Source organism: Apteryx rowi, unplaced genomic scaffold (assembly GCF_003343035.1).
Source record: "Apteryx rowi isolate R43461 unplaced genomic scaffold, aptRow1 scaffold_409, whole genome shotgun sequence".
Taxonomy (NCBI): domain Eukaryota; kingdom Metazoa; phylum Chordata; class Aves; order Apterygiformes; family Apterygidae; genus Apteryx; species Apteryx rowi.
This window is the reverse complement of record NW_020450614.1, coordinates 602,059-617,998: the sequence shown is the minus strand read 5'-3', so window position 1 is coordinate 617,998 and position 15,940 is coordinate 602,059. Positions and strand designations below refer to the sequence as shown.

Below are 15,940 nucleotides of genomic sequence, written 5' to 3'. Positions count from 1 at the left end.
CCAATTTGATTGTCCATTCGAGCTATCATAGACATTCTCAAGCAAGTTAATACAGAGACATCATTCTTAAAGAGTTAAACCCAAAATGCAGTGTAATGATTCGTTTCTGTTGCATTAATGCCATACAGATCCAATGCAACACTCCTTCTGCTTGCGGCAATTAACATTGCCTTCCCTTAGTATATAGAAGTGCCCTTTTATTATTTTTTACATAGCAACAAGAAGTCCTCAGCTTTAAAAAATAATTTTATAAATAGTTTGCTTGGCAGGACATAACTGAACACAAGAAATGATTATGCTTCATATTTGCACAGTTAAGCAGAACCTTCACTATATTTTTTATTTATGATCTTTTTCCTCGGTGTTTAGTATTTAGATAAAATACTATGCAGTATATCTTGCATTTAAAGACAATTTTATTCTGAGTAGTTCAGATACATCTTGAAAAGATTTTTCTGATGACAAGAATATCTGTCTTGACTTAGTTTAATGTACGAGTGCTTTTTTATGTATTCATTGACAACTACAAGTTTTGAATTCTGTTTGCAGATGTTTAATAAAACAACATAACTGGGAAGGCAAGCTTCCTGTAAAGTTGTCGTACATTTCCAGGAATATCCTTACATTGGAGGAACCTTCATGAAAAGTAGTATGTTCTGGAAGCATGGTTTTGTAATGCAAAACGGGACTATCGTTTTCCCAGTCTATCTTCCAGAAAAGCGATACTGCAGCTCTGCCACCAGGCTAGAGACTCACGATCCACCACATTTTCCAAGAGGCAAGTTAGAGACTGCTTACTTGACCTGACACCAAGCCAAGTTACTTGTAGAAAGAAATTAATATTTGTTTGCCATTAATAATTTAAGTTTTTAAATAAATATTTATGTGCCTTTTTGGCAACTGTCCATTCTGGTAGCATCTGCTGTCCCAACAGCTCAGTATCCTTAGCACATTGATTTAAAAAACAAAAACAACAACAAAAAAAAAAACAAAAAACCCCCCCCAAAATTAGTCAATTCTGTTTCCACAGATAGTAAACCTGTCTATCTCCAACAAATCTTTCTTTGAAGACCTGTGTTTTAATTCTGAACTTTCTTGGCTTATATCTTTTTCTTCTCCATCAGGAGTTGTGAGAAATTGATCAGAACTGCTCGTTACAAGTAAAGTTGGCATATTCTCTTTCTGATGCACAGGTTGATTGGTAACTGATGTAGACCCGTTTTCATCTGTGAAAATTCCTGTTGGAAGAGGAGACAGATAATTACAAAGATGATCATGAATGTGACACAGGCATACTGATGCATCATCTAATACAAACTGATGTAACATCCAGATTCATCCAAAGTTGTCCTGAAAGTGAGATGCATCAAAGCAGCAGAAGCAACAGAAGAATAATTTGTGGAAGCCAGGTAACTTTAATAGCTACCAAGTCACTACCTCTTCTTAGTTTTTACCAGAAGGCAGATTTCCTTATTAACCACTCTACTTTCCTAAACTGGTAAAATTCATTTTTATCCTTTTACAGAACTTCAGAGAAGGAGCAAGAGCCTAAGAAGCAGATTATGTAAGATATATAAAAGGATACAATAAAACAAGCAGTCAGAAGTTGCACTCTGCCTTCTTCTGGCTTATGTACTTATTTTCGTCGGCTTATGTGGAAAGATTTTCTACAGTCACTATGTGAAGCGCACATTTTCAACTGGAATGTATAAAAGGAGTTTCTCTAGAAGAAACCAAATATGTCTAAACCTCTACATATGTAGAATAAACCTGACTGCTCTAGGGATAACTAATAAATGACTCTGGCCGTGCTACACTTACAGCACTGGATTCTAAAGCAGTTCATTGAAGATGTCTATTTTTATTGCAAGATTCCTGCCTCTTACTTCAATGGAATTCAACGCTGACTCCATTAAATTAAGATATTTGCATAAAATCCATGTGTTGTTTCTATGTTTTACTAAAAAATTTATAATACTTAAAATGCATAGGAAAGTGAGGAGATCACATTTCATTACTTGCTTGCTCCTCTTAAAATCTGAGTTATTGTCTCTAAAGGAAACTGAAAAAATCTGACTGCTGTTGAGAGTACTGGAAACAAATCCAAGAAAACATTATTTGACAGGAACAGTAGTAACTGGAACAGCTATTTTCAGAGATATATCAGCACTATATAAATTAAGCTACTATAAAAAAGAAACTTTCTTCTTTATAGCATCACTTCACAGTATACCATCTACTACTTCTAGGCAAATAGATTATTCTTTACACTTTTACGCAAGTCAAGGGTACTGCATTTGCATCAAGAAAGGAGACAAATAATGCTAACTGTAAAGCTTCATGACAAAGAAGTATTTTCTAACCAAGCAACTTCCAGAGAAGTAACTGGTCAGCTACAAATGATTACCAGTGATTAGAATTCCCATTATTCAAGAAGTATGAAACTTTATCCCTCAAAATTTTCAACTTCCTGGGGAAAAAATGGAAATTCTCAAGAAAATAAACTAACTTACATTATAAGCCCCTAGAAAGTGGACTACAGATTAATTCCCTTATGCTCATTGTAGTGAGAGATTGGTACAGAGTTTGTACTGCACAAACCTGATAAGTGGGCACAGGGATTAATCAATACTGCAGAACCCAGCAGTAATGGAGACACAGAAGCTGGGGAAGCTGAAATCATTCTTTTACATAATTGAGGTTTCTAGTAAATAAAGACCTATTAAAAGGTATATATTACTGGATAAACTGCTGAAAGCTCAATTTTTAACACTTATGAAAGTTAAGAATAGTCTAAATAACATTAGCAAAAGCTTATTGATTGCTACTTTCTAATTAAATTTTTTTCATTTGAGGGAATAAAAATCTCTGCTGACTGAGCTGGTAAGCTCGCTGATGCTTCAGCTAAAAAGAGTCTTCAGGATTTATTTACTGTGAGCAGCAGGTTTTTCAAGGGTCAGTCTTTAAGTATGGCTTATTAAGTTCCATATCCAAGTGTACTATTAACATGTTTAATTAAAACATTATCAAAACCTTTATTAGAGCCCTCTACTGAAATGCAAAAGGCATTCAGACCAATACATATTACATTCTTTCATGAAACTAAAGTAATTCTATGAATTTAAAACTATCAAAAAAGTATGCACCAAGTTTCAGTCTGATGTGATTTGACTGAGTTCAGATATAGGGATTTATGACTGAAACACTAACAGATTCTTAACTCTACTATTGCTGGCAAGACACTATGACGACTAATAAGCACCTTAAATTTCAAGCTGTTCAAGTCTTTGGCAAGAAACAGAGCAAACACAATAAAAGCCTTACTGTTATGTTCTCTAGGGATCTCACATTGAATTCTTCACAGAGAAGATATACAACCCAACTCAGTTGACTGCAACAATGAAGGTTTGTTTTCCTTCTATAATGTGTCACAGGAATATAATATAATGCCCCATTACATTATTAACAAGCAGTGTAACAGTACTTTAACAGCTAACGCTGAGGACCCAAACAAGAAATCCACACTGCACAACAGACTTGAGACAAGAAGGGTGCTCTCAGAAATCATCTGAAATTCCTATTCAGATTTCATAAAGTTTTTCATTCCTTCCATTCATTAGCATTATAAATTATATCTATTGTGTACCACGTTTTACATTCATTTCCATAAGAAATGCATGGAACACTTCCTCAACCTGCCAGGTGGTGACACTTAAATATTTACTTATTTGTGTAGTGATATTTTCGAACAAAACATGCTACTGTCCTGATATTTCCATCTCCTCCATGTATCAGGGTGGGATCTTACAGAGAAGAAAATCATATGCAAAAGATGAGACATCAGCTAGAAGTTCTGTTATACTTAGAGACAAGTGTTCACAGCTGCTATATTGTACAATCAAAGTTCAGCAAGGGGCCTATTGTCATAAACAACGTCATACACCTTATTTAATATGAAGTTTAATATGGAAGCAATTTGTTTCATTACATTTGAAAACAAAACCAAACAGTTAAGTTTACCTTGGGTAAATTTAAATTTGCTTTGCGGTTTACTGACTGGCTTCCCTGGGGTGGCAGTCAGGACAGGATTGAACAATTTCTCCTCCATTTTTGCCTCTTTTACGTACTGACATGATTTCCCCAGCAAAACAATACTATTAAGGACTTTTAGAGATATTAACCTGAAAAACAAAAAGACTTATTTATATATCTGCAATACCAAGTATTCATAATAAAAATAATTGCATATGGTTACTGCTGTCTTGGAAGGATTATCTAATAAATTAAATCCCTTCAATAGCAAGATCAAAAACATAACTTCCTTTTCTCAACAATTTGTTTCAGACCTAATACTTAAAAAAAAAAACCCACCACCTTTTATTCCAGAAGGCATTTAGAAGAAAATGTTAAGTTTTATACTGTTTATCATTGTTCAACAAAATGACTAAAAGGACAGTTCAGCAGCCATTTAATACATCAAATATTTAAACACAGAACTAGAAAGGGCCCTTGAAGGAGCAAGTCCACTATTAAATGTGCTACTGTTGAAACTGTAGCCTTCAGTGTTGCCCAGCCAAGGATCACTAGTGGACTTAAATCACAAGAACTCAAATACCTAACTTTAATAAACTGCAGGCTACATTAAGTCCTTCTTCATATTACAAAAGACATCTCATAAAACTCAACAAATTCTAAGAGGCAGCACTGCACTGTCATCATAGCACGGTCCAGTGATAGCAGATTCTTTTTCTGTTGTCACCAATTTGCAGCATGAAGTTCAGCAAACCACTTAAATCCCTTAGACCCATCTTCTCATTTGAAGAACAGGAAGGTTTGTCTACCATCTAGCACTAAGATTACAGCTCAAATGGGTTTTGTAAAATATAAGTTCCATTAATGTTACATTATATGCTAGGCCTGTAGCAGATCAATGTCCACTCCAAAGGTGAAAGCACAGAAAGCTCACTACAGAAGAACACTGAAATAGCTATCTATCCTCTGTAGGATAAATATAAATATTCTCTACACATATCAACCTATATAACAAAAAAAGGATCCAAATGCAGAGTCTAAATTCATTCTCCACTCCCTGAAAGTGTTTATTTTAGACGTAATAGACTAAAAAGATGACTTGGAGATAAATGAACATTTGCAGATTAAAATCCATGGAGTGGGTCTAACTGCTTAATCATAAAGTGACCCAAGCATACTTCAGCAGCAATTGCACTATCTCTCACTGCATTACCGTAGTCAGAACATGTCAAATAGAAAAATGAAGTACCCAGCATTTCTAAGGGAATTTTATGCAACACATTCACTTTCAGAAATAAGGCATTTAGAGAAATGGAAGAACAGGCAGAGCAGACCATTTTCAGTGTTCAAAAGAAACTGTCATTTTAGTTATCCTAGCAACCATAAAGAAGATACCATTTTATACAAGTTGAAAGCCATGGTTCTCTACAATCTTATTAGGTTATGAGGACAGATTTTGTTACTGAGTTGAGAGCAGCTCTCCTCCATTTTTAATAAGTTTGAGCAATATGTGCTTTCCCCCCCCCGTAAAAGTAGGTGTTTAAGACATGATCCTATTTTGATTTAAAGAAATCAGAAGCTGAAGAGGCAGTAAGTCAACTCTTCACTGTATCAGTTGTAGCATCTCATGGAAAACTATATAGAATTTTCTAGTGATTCTCCCTCTTTCTTTACCCTGATCCACCCCAGGCTCAAGTTTCTAAACACCAGGTAAGTCTGAAATTGTTCAAAGTCCTAGAAAAAGAAAACTCAGGTTTCAAAAGCAGGGCAAGAGTCCTGAGTACTGTCATATACAGCATTACTATTGCTAAATATCAATACAAAAGACAAAACTGAAATTTGTGTTCAGAATACAAATTACTTGGAAGATGTAGGAGCTGAGTTAGCTCCAAATCTGAAATCATGGCAGAAGCTAAAAAAACCCCTTTTCACTTTTCCTTAGAGTGAAAATAAGCCACAAATGTCTTTATTCTTGCAACCTAAAGGTAAAACTCTCAAACTGCAGGCCTGAATCCAGTCCAAGACAATCTTTTTGGCCCAAAGTTCCGAAGTCGGTCCTCATTGCTGCCTCTTCACCTTTTCTGACAATTCTCCCCCATCCCAGAAAACATACTGTCCTTGACTCCAATTTGTGGCACACTACAGCTTCCCCACGGATGTAATGAGCAACCACACTTCCAAATAGCAGCAATTTATTCTGCACGCTAATAACATTACTTCTTCCTGCCCTCCAAGCCACAGAGACTGTGAAAATCCAGGACTGGCCACAGAACCGAAGTAGTAGATGTAGAGGATTACATATATTGGGAAAAACACTGAGCAATATGAAGGTGCTGAACCGGGTACACCATAGCATGAATGTGATGATCAGGGGCTAATCCTTTCAATTACCTAGGGCTAGCTTTGGGGAGAATATGGGCACTGCACATGCTATGCTGGGGAAAATCTCAAGGTATGGCAGAAGAGCATGGCTAACAGTTTAACGTCTGGCCTGTTTACAGTATCTTAAGGTTCTAGTTATCCTACACTAAAGAGAAGCATCTCTATTCTGATGTACACTGGACACACCAGCCCAAATTCTGCCTTTCCTTCAAATTATGGTCAGAGTAAAGAAAGGAGTGAGCTGGTATGATTTATCTAGTCACAAAAACATGCAGTGATCCCATTCTTTTGATACGGTATTCTAAACCAGCAGACTTCTCTCTTCCAGTGAGCCTGAAGAACCCTCTGCGCCAGACTTAGAAGTCTTCCACTTCTGTCTCATTCCCAAGTCTTGCTGCCTTCAAGTACAAAAACTACTTGGCGGGGCATTGGGAGGGACAGTTTCTGCAATTCTGAGCAGGTATGAATAGCCACTATGTGAATTGCCATGTGGATCACTACAGAATATCCTTTATTCTTTGTGCCCCAGCCATTTGAGTCACTTAACTCTTCGCAGTCAGTTTTATGGGCAATCACTCTTCCAGAACAAATCAGTACTGAGGGAACACAAATGCTCATGCAGGTCAGTAAGCAGCCTTCCCAGAAACTGGTAATCACCATACAATATACAGCCAGTTCCTCAAGACAGGCAAAGTAGATTGGATTTAAAGTGCAAACACACATCTCATCTGTCAGTATAACTTCTTTCAATTAGTTTCCCATTAATTTTTTTGCATTATTGAAGTTATTTATTGAGGACTCTAATATCCAAATACTCAAATACAGTTGTGGTACTGAGGGTCCAGTCTGAACTCTATTTCAATGTCCATTTATGAGCGAGAGTCTTTTATATTTACTTGCAATCATTTCTTCCATTGAGGAATAGTTCTGGATGAAAACTTGAATGTAAAAAACAGACTGCATGAGTATCTTAAAAGCAAAAGCATGGCACGCAGAGACTACAGGCAGTAGTATACAGTCTCCTGTCAATTGAGAGAGATTCTATTCAGATCTAGATGAAATGTACGCTAAAACTGGAGCTTTCTCAAAGAAATGCCCTTCTATTCACAGTTAGGCTAGTATCTGCTATGTTACCAAAATTCAACATAAATCAAATCCGCCCTTTGCTAAACAAATTCCTACACTGTAATTTAAATAATTTTTGTATTGCACAGAATTCTGAGAGTCCTTGCAACAACTATTTGGCTATAACTACCCTCACCACAAATTATTACAGCATAGAATAACTCAAAATTTACCTTAAACATGTTTACTAAATCTTCTATATTAAAAATGCACATATAAAATGCTCTATTTAAATTCAGATGTGCATAACTGTACAAGGATGACACCTTACATACTTGCCCACGTATCTTAAAAGGCACAGATTTTCGCCTTTTCTTGGCCACAATACTTATTTATACCTAGAAGTATCAACAAAAGTTCAAACAATGGTAAGTACTTACCCACAATAGAACAGCACAACACAAGCATAGGCTAAGACTCCTTGTACTTTTATCGAGCTTGTTACAACTCGGATAAGCTGTTTTAAAGATAAAAGTTAAACAGTTAAATATACACCATGCAATTAACAGAATATTATAAGGGACTTTTCACATTGGGTAAGTTCAAGACAAAAATAGAAACATTGGTCGTAATTTACTCTGTTTCCCTTGATAGCAGCGATTATTCAAGGTTTTGGTTTGAATAAATATTGTACTAGCATCTGCTACTAATTGACTTTGAAGACCAGTTGTAACTTTGTCAAAACTAGTCTACTAATTCTTACTTCAACATTTTGACTTTGATGTAACATAAACCAAAAAAACACCAAAAAAATTAAATAAAACAGTAAAGTGTGAAACACTGGTTATAATAATTTGAATATAGCACTGTTTTGTAGATGCAGCATATAAATCCCAACTTGTAGCAGCAGACCATCCTAAAAATCTCAGGTTTATTGCAGTTTGTGGTGGTTAGGGTTCCAGGTTAGCAAAGCATTTCAGTTCATGTTAAATTTATTATCCAAGATAACATTTAAGAACACAATTAACTTGAGAAAGGCATTTCAATCCAATTCTGATTGGAGGTACTTCAGACTTTTTTTTCTTTTTTTTTTTTTTTTTTTAAATCCTGGATAAAAACTAGACAAAAAAACTGTCAGTAGTATCCTTCCCCATCTTCAAGGGAAAACACTGTATTTAAAAAAATAAAAAAAGGCACAAAACCCCCCACCCCACACAGCAACTTACATTGCCAGTCTTCCAGAAATATTATAAATTAACACCTCTGCTGGCAAAGCAAGGACACATTCCCAGTATCATGACAACTACTGCTTGTCTACATGTGTGCACAGAGAAAAATCATAGCGACGATTTACAGAAAACATTCTGCAATAGTTAATTCAGAACAGACAGCACATGGACACCATTCCAATAATGAAGTGATTCATTTTTTTAACAGCATGTCCATGTAACAGACGGGGCAAGTATTTCAGAATCATTTATGCTACCACAGCTCAGAAGCTCAGTTTCCCCATAAAAAAGAAAACTGAGACATTGAACATAACATTGCAGGGACAACTACAAGGACTTTTATAAAGAATATGAAAAAACAGTACAGTACTGCTAACCTTCTGGCAGCCAGCTGCTTTGACTATTCTGAGTGAATGAACAGGATACTTGCCAAAAGGAATAAATGTTTAATAAGCACAGATGTAGTGCAATTCCACTGCAACAATCCAAGTGCTTATAAATTCTGTAATATTAATCTATACTCAGCCTTTTATGCCCAGTGTGCTATAAACAGTAACACATTTATGAAATCACAATTAGTATGTGATGTAGGTTATACTGAACGCTAAATCAACCTTGTAGCATCCTTTCAGTTATTTAAAAAGGTGATTGTTTCATCCTTACAAAGTGACCTAGCTATCTCAAGCATGTGTTCTCAACAAAATGAGATATTGACAGAAAATGGCGGTAGGAAAGAAGATATGACTTACTAAAACAGCCAGTGGAAGAGGAATAAAACCCATTCTTCTGGAAACCGAATCACTATAATCTGTATATGCCTAGAAAAGGGAAAAAAGAAAGAGGAAGAATAGTGAACTATTTATACAAAGGAATGAGCTTATTTTAGCTTGGCACACCCTCTAGATAAATATCAATCTCTGCTAATAAACACTACAGTAGTATAAAGTGTGCCTATTCAACTTTTGAAATGTAAATGCAGATAACTGTACTTTCACACAAACAAATAATACTAATATGACTGGTAAGATTAGCTACAGTGCTCTGAATCAAGAGCAATTAAAGTATAATACAAATCTCTAAATCAAGAGCAATTAGGACATTGAATCCAAACACACTATTTCATCTATACATTATAACCAGCTTATTTAAAGATGTTTTTTGTATTAATTTGACTTTGATCCTCAAACACTAAACAGATAAACCCACAACACGGATAAAAATGCAATTATCCATCACAGTAGTGATTTTAAAAATCATTCTACAAGCACCTATAATTAGCCTCAAGATAACTGTCTTAAAAATCATTTTAAAAGTATGTTTACACTTGCACTCAAATCACAGCTGCTCTGCATGACAACTTTCATGCAGTATTGAGAACTCCATGCTGGAATTAGGTAGAATTGTAAATGCTCATTTTCCTCAGAGGGTCATTAGAAAAACTAATACAATTTTCAGAACTTTCCAACTGATTTTTTTTATTAACAATTTATTAATTAATTTGTGTGGTAACTGAAGCTGTCAAACTTTTTATGAGGTATAGCTACTGCATTCCTAGAAGTAGCTATTGCACAGGCCCAGGAAAGCTACATAAGTTAAGTTATAAATAACAAAGTTCATTAACAGTTAGGGCAATGCAAGACTCTCATCCAGGAAAGGTGCATTGTAAATAGTCTTCCAAAAACAAGTAGTAGTAAAAAAAAAAGAAAACCTAAAACAAACACTATGTTCTGTAAATACCCATACCATAGGAATAACATGCATGATAAAAGCATTTATATCCTAAACATCTGTGCATGCTATGTGTGAAAAAATAGTATAAATTCCTAATGAACACTGTATTTTGATATAACGTAGTTAAAAATAAAATGGGAAGAATGGGTGTTTAAAGTTATCTCAAGAGTCTTGTTGAGCCTACTTAATTCCCACACCTCTCAAAAAATGTCAAAGTTATTCATCCTGACTATCAGTCTATTTGGAAATCTTCTCTCAAAAAACAACCCCACTCCCCCACCCCCCAAAAAAAAAAATCAAGTAAAGTCTATTGCAATTGACCTGAACAATAGGATAAAAATGAGAATAATATAATTACAAGGAAATATTCATGTTATCGCTTGTTTAAAAAAAAAGGGGGGGCACAATGTCAATGTTATAGGGGTGAAAGAGATCCAAAAGTATTTTTGTTCTGGTATTTCCCATAACGATTATGTTAGTTAATAAAAGAAAATGCCTTCATTTTCAGGCTTACATTTTTCTGTCGGCTGCTAACAAGGTCAAATGCAAGACTGGCTCTGTACTCACTGTAGACCTGGAAAAAATCCAGCACAACAGATGCGTGACTAATTTTTGTTATCACACTATATAGAAGCAACAGAGTTTTATTACTGAAATATTTCTGTAGTAAGAGTATTATAAGTGTTTATGCACTAACTGAAGGAGTCAGACCTAGTTTTCAGGAGGTGTAACTGCATCCTTCACCCACAGATGAGTCTGTATTTCTGTGATAAAATAATTTGAGTAATTTTAATATATACACACAAACACATGTATATAACACACCACTGTAAGGTTTTAGGATTTGAATGAGACTTTATGAAGTATTTCTTACCAATTTGAGCATAATCAGTAACACTATAAATGAGAGAAGTAACGTTCACCTTTCTCATGAAATTCATTTGTTTTAAGCTACATAAAAACAGCACTGGGATCAAATTAAACAAATGAACAAACTTACTAATAGACTAAACAAGGGACCTCATAAAGAAAGGGCATTGCAACAGGAAGATGAAAGCAGCTTTTCTCTTTTCTTTTTAAAATAGTTTTGCCTATTAAGACAGCAAAGTATCTATTTTAAGAATAACTGGCAGGGCAGCTTGCACTACAGGTGCTCAAAACTTCGGTGGGGGGGGGAGAGATAATCGGGCCTAGCAGCTGTAAATCTTTAAAACTTCATACTATAAAATAGAAGGTTTGTTAAATAAACCTTGCAAAAAACTGTCACCCTCACCCCCCACAGCCGTTTCAGCACACTGAGGCATGCTGTATTTTTGGCTAGCATGACTTCATTATTTCTCTTTTCTGCACTTTCTGTATGAAAGTAGGGCATGCATAAATGCCTCTGGCATAAGGGAGCTTATTAAGTACATGTATTAAACTTGTTTCTACACCACACAATACGGTTACTTTAGAGATGCTGAAAATGATAGCACTTCCAAGTTTTGACCTCATTTACTGAAGAGTGATTTTAATAGTGAAAAAACACACTAATTCATCTCTTCACAAATTTATCAAGTACATTTGAATTCACACATTAACATTCAAGACAAATGGCCAATGTATCATGCCCGTTACTACACAATAAGTGACCTCATCTACTACCTTAAAAAAAGGACTGCATGATATATGTCCTAAGAAATTATACGAACAGGAAACAAACAGCTAACCTACTTTATATTAGTGCTGCAAGGACAGAGGAAAACGGAAAATATTTCTGTCTCTAGATTCCACCTTTCATATACAGGCAAGATTCAGCAACCTCACAAAAAAAATTTTTTAAAGCCTGTATTTTAACCCACAATAATTTTTGTTTAGAAAAAAGGTACAAGCTCTGTGCAAAATATATAAAAAAAAGTAAAATTCTGTAAATTTAAATAGCAATTGCTTCACAAAATGATCTGCCAGTTATATGAATTGTGACTATTATGTGAATTGTTACACACCTGTTTCAACTAATTTATGGATCTGGAACTACTAATTTAGAAGCAGAGGTGTTTGTTGCACATTAAAGACATCCTCAAAAGTACACTCTATCAGGAAATTACTATCAAGCTTTCCCAAATGAAAAAATCCTATATAAGAAAGTAACAAGATTGTTACATTTTCTGCCCTGGATTAAATCTTAATATTTAAAAAAATATTAGCAAAATAAAATAGCATTCAGCTTTCCAAACAGGATACCTACATCTGCTGTGATGTCATTGAATTTTGTTATAAAGGCATGTTTCACAATATCCACTGCAATTTCTGAAGCAATCACCATGCAAACATCTGGGAATAACACCCAAAGATGATCTGAAGGTTGGAAAAAGCAAGTTAGACCATTTAAATTGACACCAATACTCAAAATGACAATTACAGAACTTGTGCTCAGCAGACAAAAATCCTCAGAGTCTGAAGCAGTATCTGCAACCTTATGCCACCCCTCAGCAGTTACTGTGCAAATTCTTACCCCATAATTGCTCTAGAAAGAGATCAGCACTATGCAATTATGCCACAACAAGGATCAGATTCTACAGCCTTTAAACTGTAAAGCTTTATTTTGACTAGGAAGACAATCTTTACACATATTAGATAGTAGGTGCTTAGTGTATAGGAGTAATAGACAAAGCACCTGCAGTTTTAGCCTCTTGGATGCTTAATGTAAGATTTAGGTTGATTGGTAACATTCAATCAAAATACATCACACAGACATGGGCTCAACATTATTAAACTAAAGTTTTAATACTCCTTATTAAAATAAAATCTAATACTGACCCAATATTTATTCAATATAGTATTAAAAACCCAAAGTATTATTACTATTACATTACAAACAAGTTTTTACAGAATCTCACACATTTCCATCTCAATAGCCTCACAAAATAAATTTGTCTAGGGTATCCTTCATCCTCAGTGCGCTTTCAGGAAAGGGGAGGGGTGGGAGGAAATCACTCAAGACAGTGTTTGAAACATAACTCTGCTTGTTTGTAGTGTAACAGCACAGTGATTCCATCCCATTTGATAGAAGCATATTACAAGAAAGCTAAGGTTTGAAAAACGAGAATATTTAATATTTGAGAAGTCAAGATTCCTCAATTAAGAGTCACCTTTATCCTCAGTCTTTCACATTGCCAAGGTAAGCAAGAAATATAGTTGTCTTAAAATGTTACCTATACTCGTGAATTTTATTTTTATACTGGTGTACTTACCTGGATTCCATGAGAACTGTTCCATATTTCTTAGACATACAATTAGTAGCAGCACATAATTGGTGAACCTCTCTTTTATATCTAGTGAAAAAAAAAGCTGTTAACTCCAAACATTTATTCATTTATTTGCATCCATAGATATGTATGCATGTTTATTCTGTATCATTTATTAAATCTTAGATTGATGATGTTTTCCACAGATTATTTGATCAGATTTTGGAGACAAAACACCTGTCTCCTTTCAAGCAATTTGCACAGCAAACACTTTCTATAGATTTCGGATATCAAAATTGTTATATACCAGACCAGTAGTGCAAAAAGGGGTCTCAAGTGAACTATTACACCTTATCTAGATGATTCCTACTAGTCTTTCCCACAGCAGCCTTAAAAAGAGAACAGCAGGATACACCAGTTAAATTATTAAAACCATAAAAGTCCCGTGACTTGCCCTCACAGACCAGACAGCTTTTTCCTCTAGTTTGGTACCTTATTTCCAGCAACAATCCATACAGAGTGCTCCAGGAATCAGCAAAGTTCTCCACATATTAAAAATACTTTCTGAAATTGTATTATTGAAAGATAGAATAAAACTTAATCCAAAATGTAAGGGTACCACCAATTAGGAAGTCTGACCAAGTCTTTTTAGAAGACAGTTATAATGAAAATCTGTGACGATATTGTTATTGTTTGTGACACATGTTAATGTGACAGTATTTCTCTGTGGGTACATCATCTTTGAATCCAAAGGATTCAAGATCTCCATGAGCAGTTCAAACAATCTAGAGTTTTCTACCAACTGATTTTAGTCAAAAATGAAAGGAAAACAAGGAAAGAAGAAAGAAATGTTCAGAAGAACACAAGCACCAAGTTGGACAAAGCACCTCTTGGTGTATGCTTAGTAATTGTTAGGAACTTCCATTTCTAATGGATTAGAGACCAAAAGACAATGTTGACAGCAGCAGTTACTATATTCTAGTGTAGCAATGTTCCTCATTTTATCACTTTTCTTAAACCCTCAGTAAGAAGTTTCAAAATATTGGCAACCCTGAAAGAAAGAAGCAAAAAGAAAATAAGAACAACCTCCCTAGGAGAGGGGGAGGAAGAACACACAAAATTCAAGTGTAAAAGAATGAGATGCATGCACAGATGTAAAAAGGCATATTCTTCAGTACATACACTTATCTCTTAGTATGGTGTGGAGGGGAGGGTCAGACAACACAGAACTAGTAGCAAATAGGGTGCATATGTTTGTGGAACAGACTGGGGAAGAAACAGGGATGACCTGTATAATAAAATTCAACACTAGAAAAAAACCCCACCACGTATGTGAAGCACTGGCCCTAATTTCCTGGTTTCCTGCAGATAATACCAACAAAGATTAAGCAAGGAATGCTCTTCTGTGCTGCTGAGTTCACCAAATACTACCCCAAATTACCAAAAGAACAGATTATCTTCTGATAAATCTAGTTATGAGGTATCATTAAACACTGTATATTCTATATTGCAAGTTCTACACTGCAATCATTAACAATATGAAAGCAGTCCCTGAGTTTTCAGCCTTTCACCCAAAATCTCTACAAAAATTTCATCCCGTTTTCCATAATGCATACTTCCAAACTGTTAAGTTTCATAACTGATCAGTATTGCTTAAGACAACACACAGATCCCATCTTCAGTATTTCAGATCACGTGGAAGCCGCTACAAGCAGGAATTCCAAAGCGTGAAGGAAGGATCTTAATTCAGACGCAAATGCTAGAAGCATGACTTATGCCAGTCTTTCCGGCCTTTGTTAACTTTTCGGTATGTGTTTGCTCACCAGTCCCCAGGATTGACAAGAAGGGACAAATCTGGGGGCTTCCTTTTCTCTTTATAGTGCAACAATAAGCATTTCCCCCTCTGTCACTAGTTTCAAGTACTGGATGTCAGGCTGATACCTGTTTTCTCCTCTCCTTATTTTTCCTGTTCTCACTGCCCTCTCCATTTTATCTCCTGACACAGCTGCTCAAGGCTACTCAAAGTGAGAGGAATGAGTGAGGCTGCTCTTTGTCTTAGCATTTCTCATCAGCCGAGTAATCAGAGAAGCAAGCAAGGGGGAAAGGGCATTTTACAGCAGCTTCAACAGTAACCACAAATTTATAAATTCATTTCATTTTCAGCCTCAAAGCTAATGGCAGAAGAGGCTCTAGGATATCTGGAACAGCCAGTGGTGATCACTTCTAAATCCCAATTAAAATTTCCAAACACAAAGTACACACCAATAATATTTC

At 35.4% G+C, this 15,940-nt stretch overlaps 1 protein-coding gene across 9 annotated transcripts in view; it reads right to left on the bottom strand.

The window, feature by feature from the left end:
- Positions 1–515: 515 nt before the first annotated feature.
- TAPT1 (transmembrane anterior posterior transformation 1) overlaps positions 516–15,940 on the bottom strand; it is a 49,879-nt gene continuing 34,454 nt past the window's right edge. For all 9 annotated transcript variants that reach the window (XM_026075642.1, XM_026075641.1, XM_026075640.1 and 6 more), the window contains 7 exons: positions 13,673–13,753; positions 12,667–12,776; positions 10,954–11,013; positions 9,458–9,526; positions 7,920–7,996; positions 4,021–4,181; positions 516–1,238 (listed from right to left, as the gene is read on the bottom strand). In XM_026075642.1, coding sequence (XP_025931427.1) covers positions 1,009–1,238; positions 4,021–4,181; positions 7,920–7,996; positions 9,458–9,526; positions 10,954–11,013; positions 12,667–12,776; positions 13,673–13,753 — 788 coding nt within the window. In that variant the 3' untranslated portion in view covers positions 516–1,008. The remainder of the gene's footprint in view (positions 1,239–4,020; positions 4,182–7,919; positions 7,997–9,457; positions 9,527–10,953; positions 11,014–12,666; positions 12,777–13,672; positions 13,754–15,940) is intronic.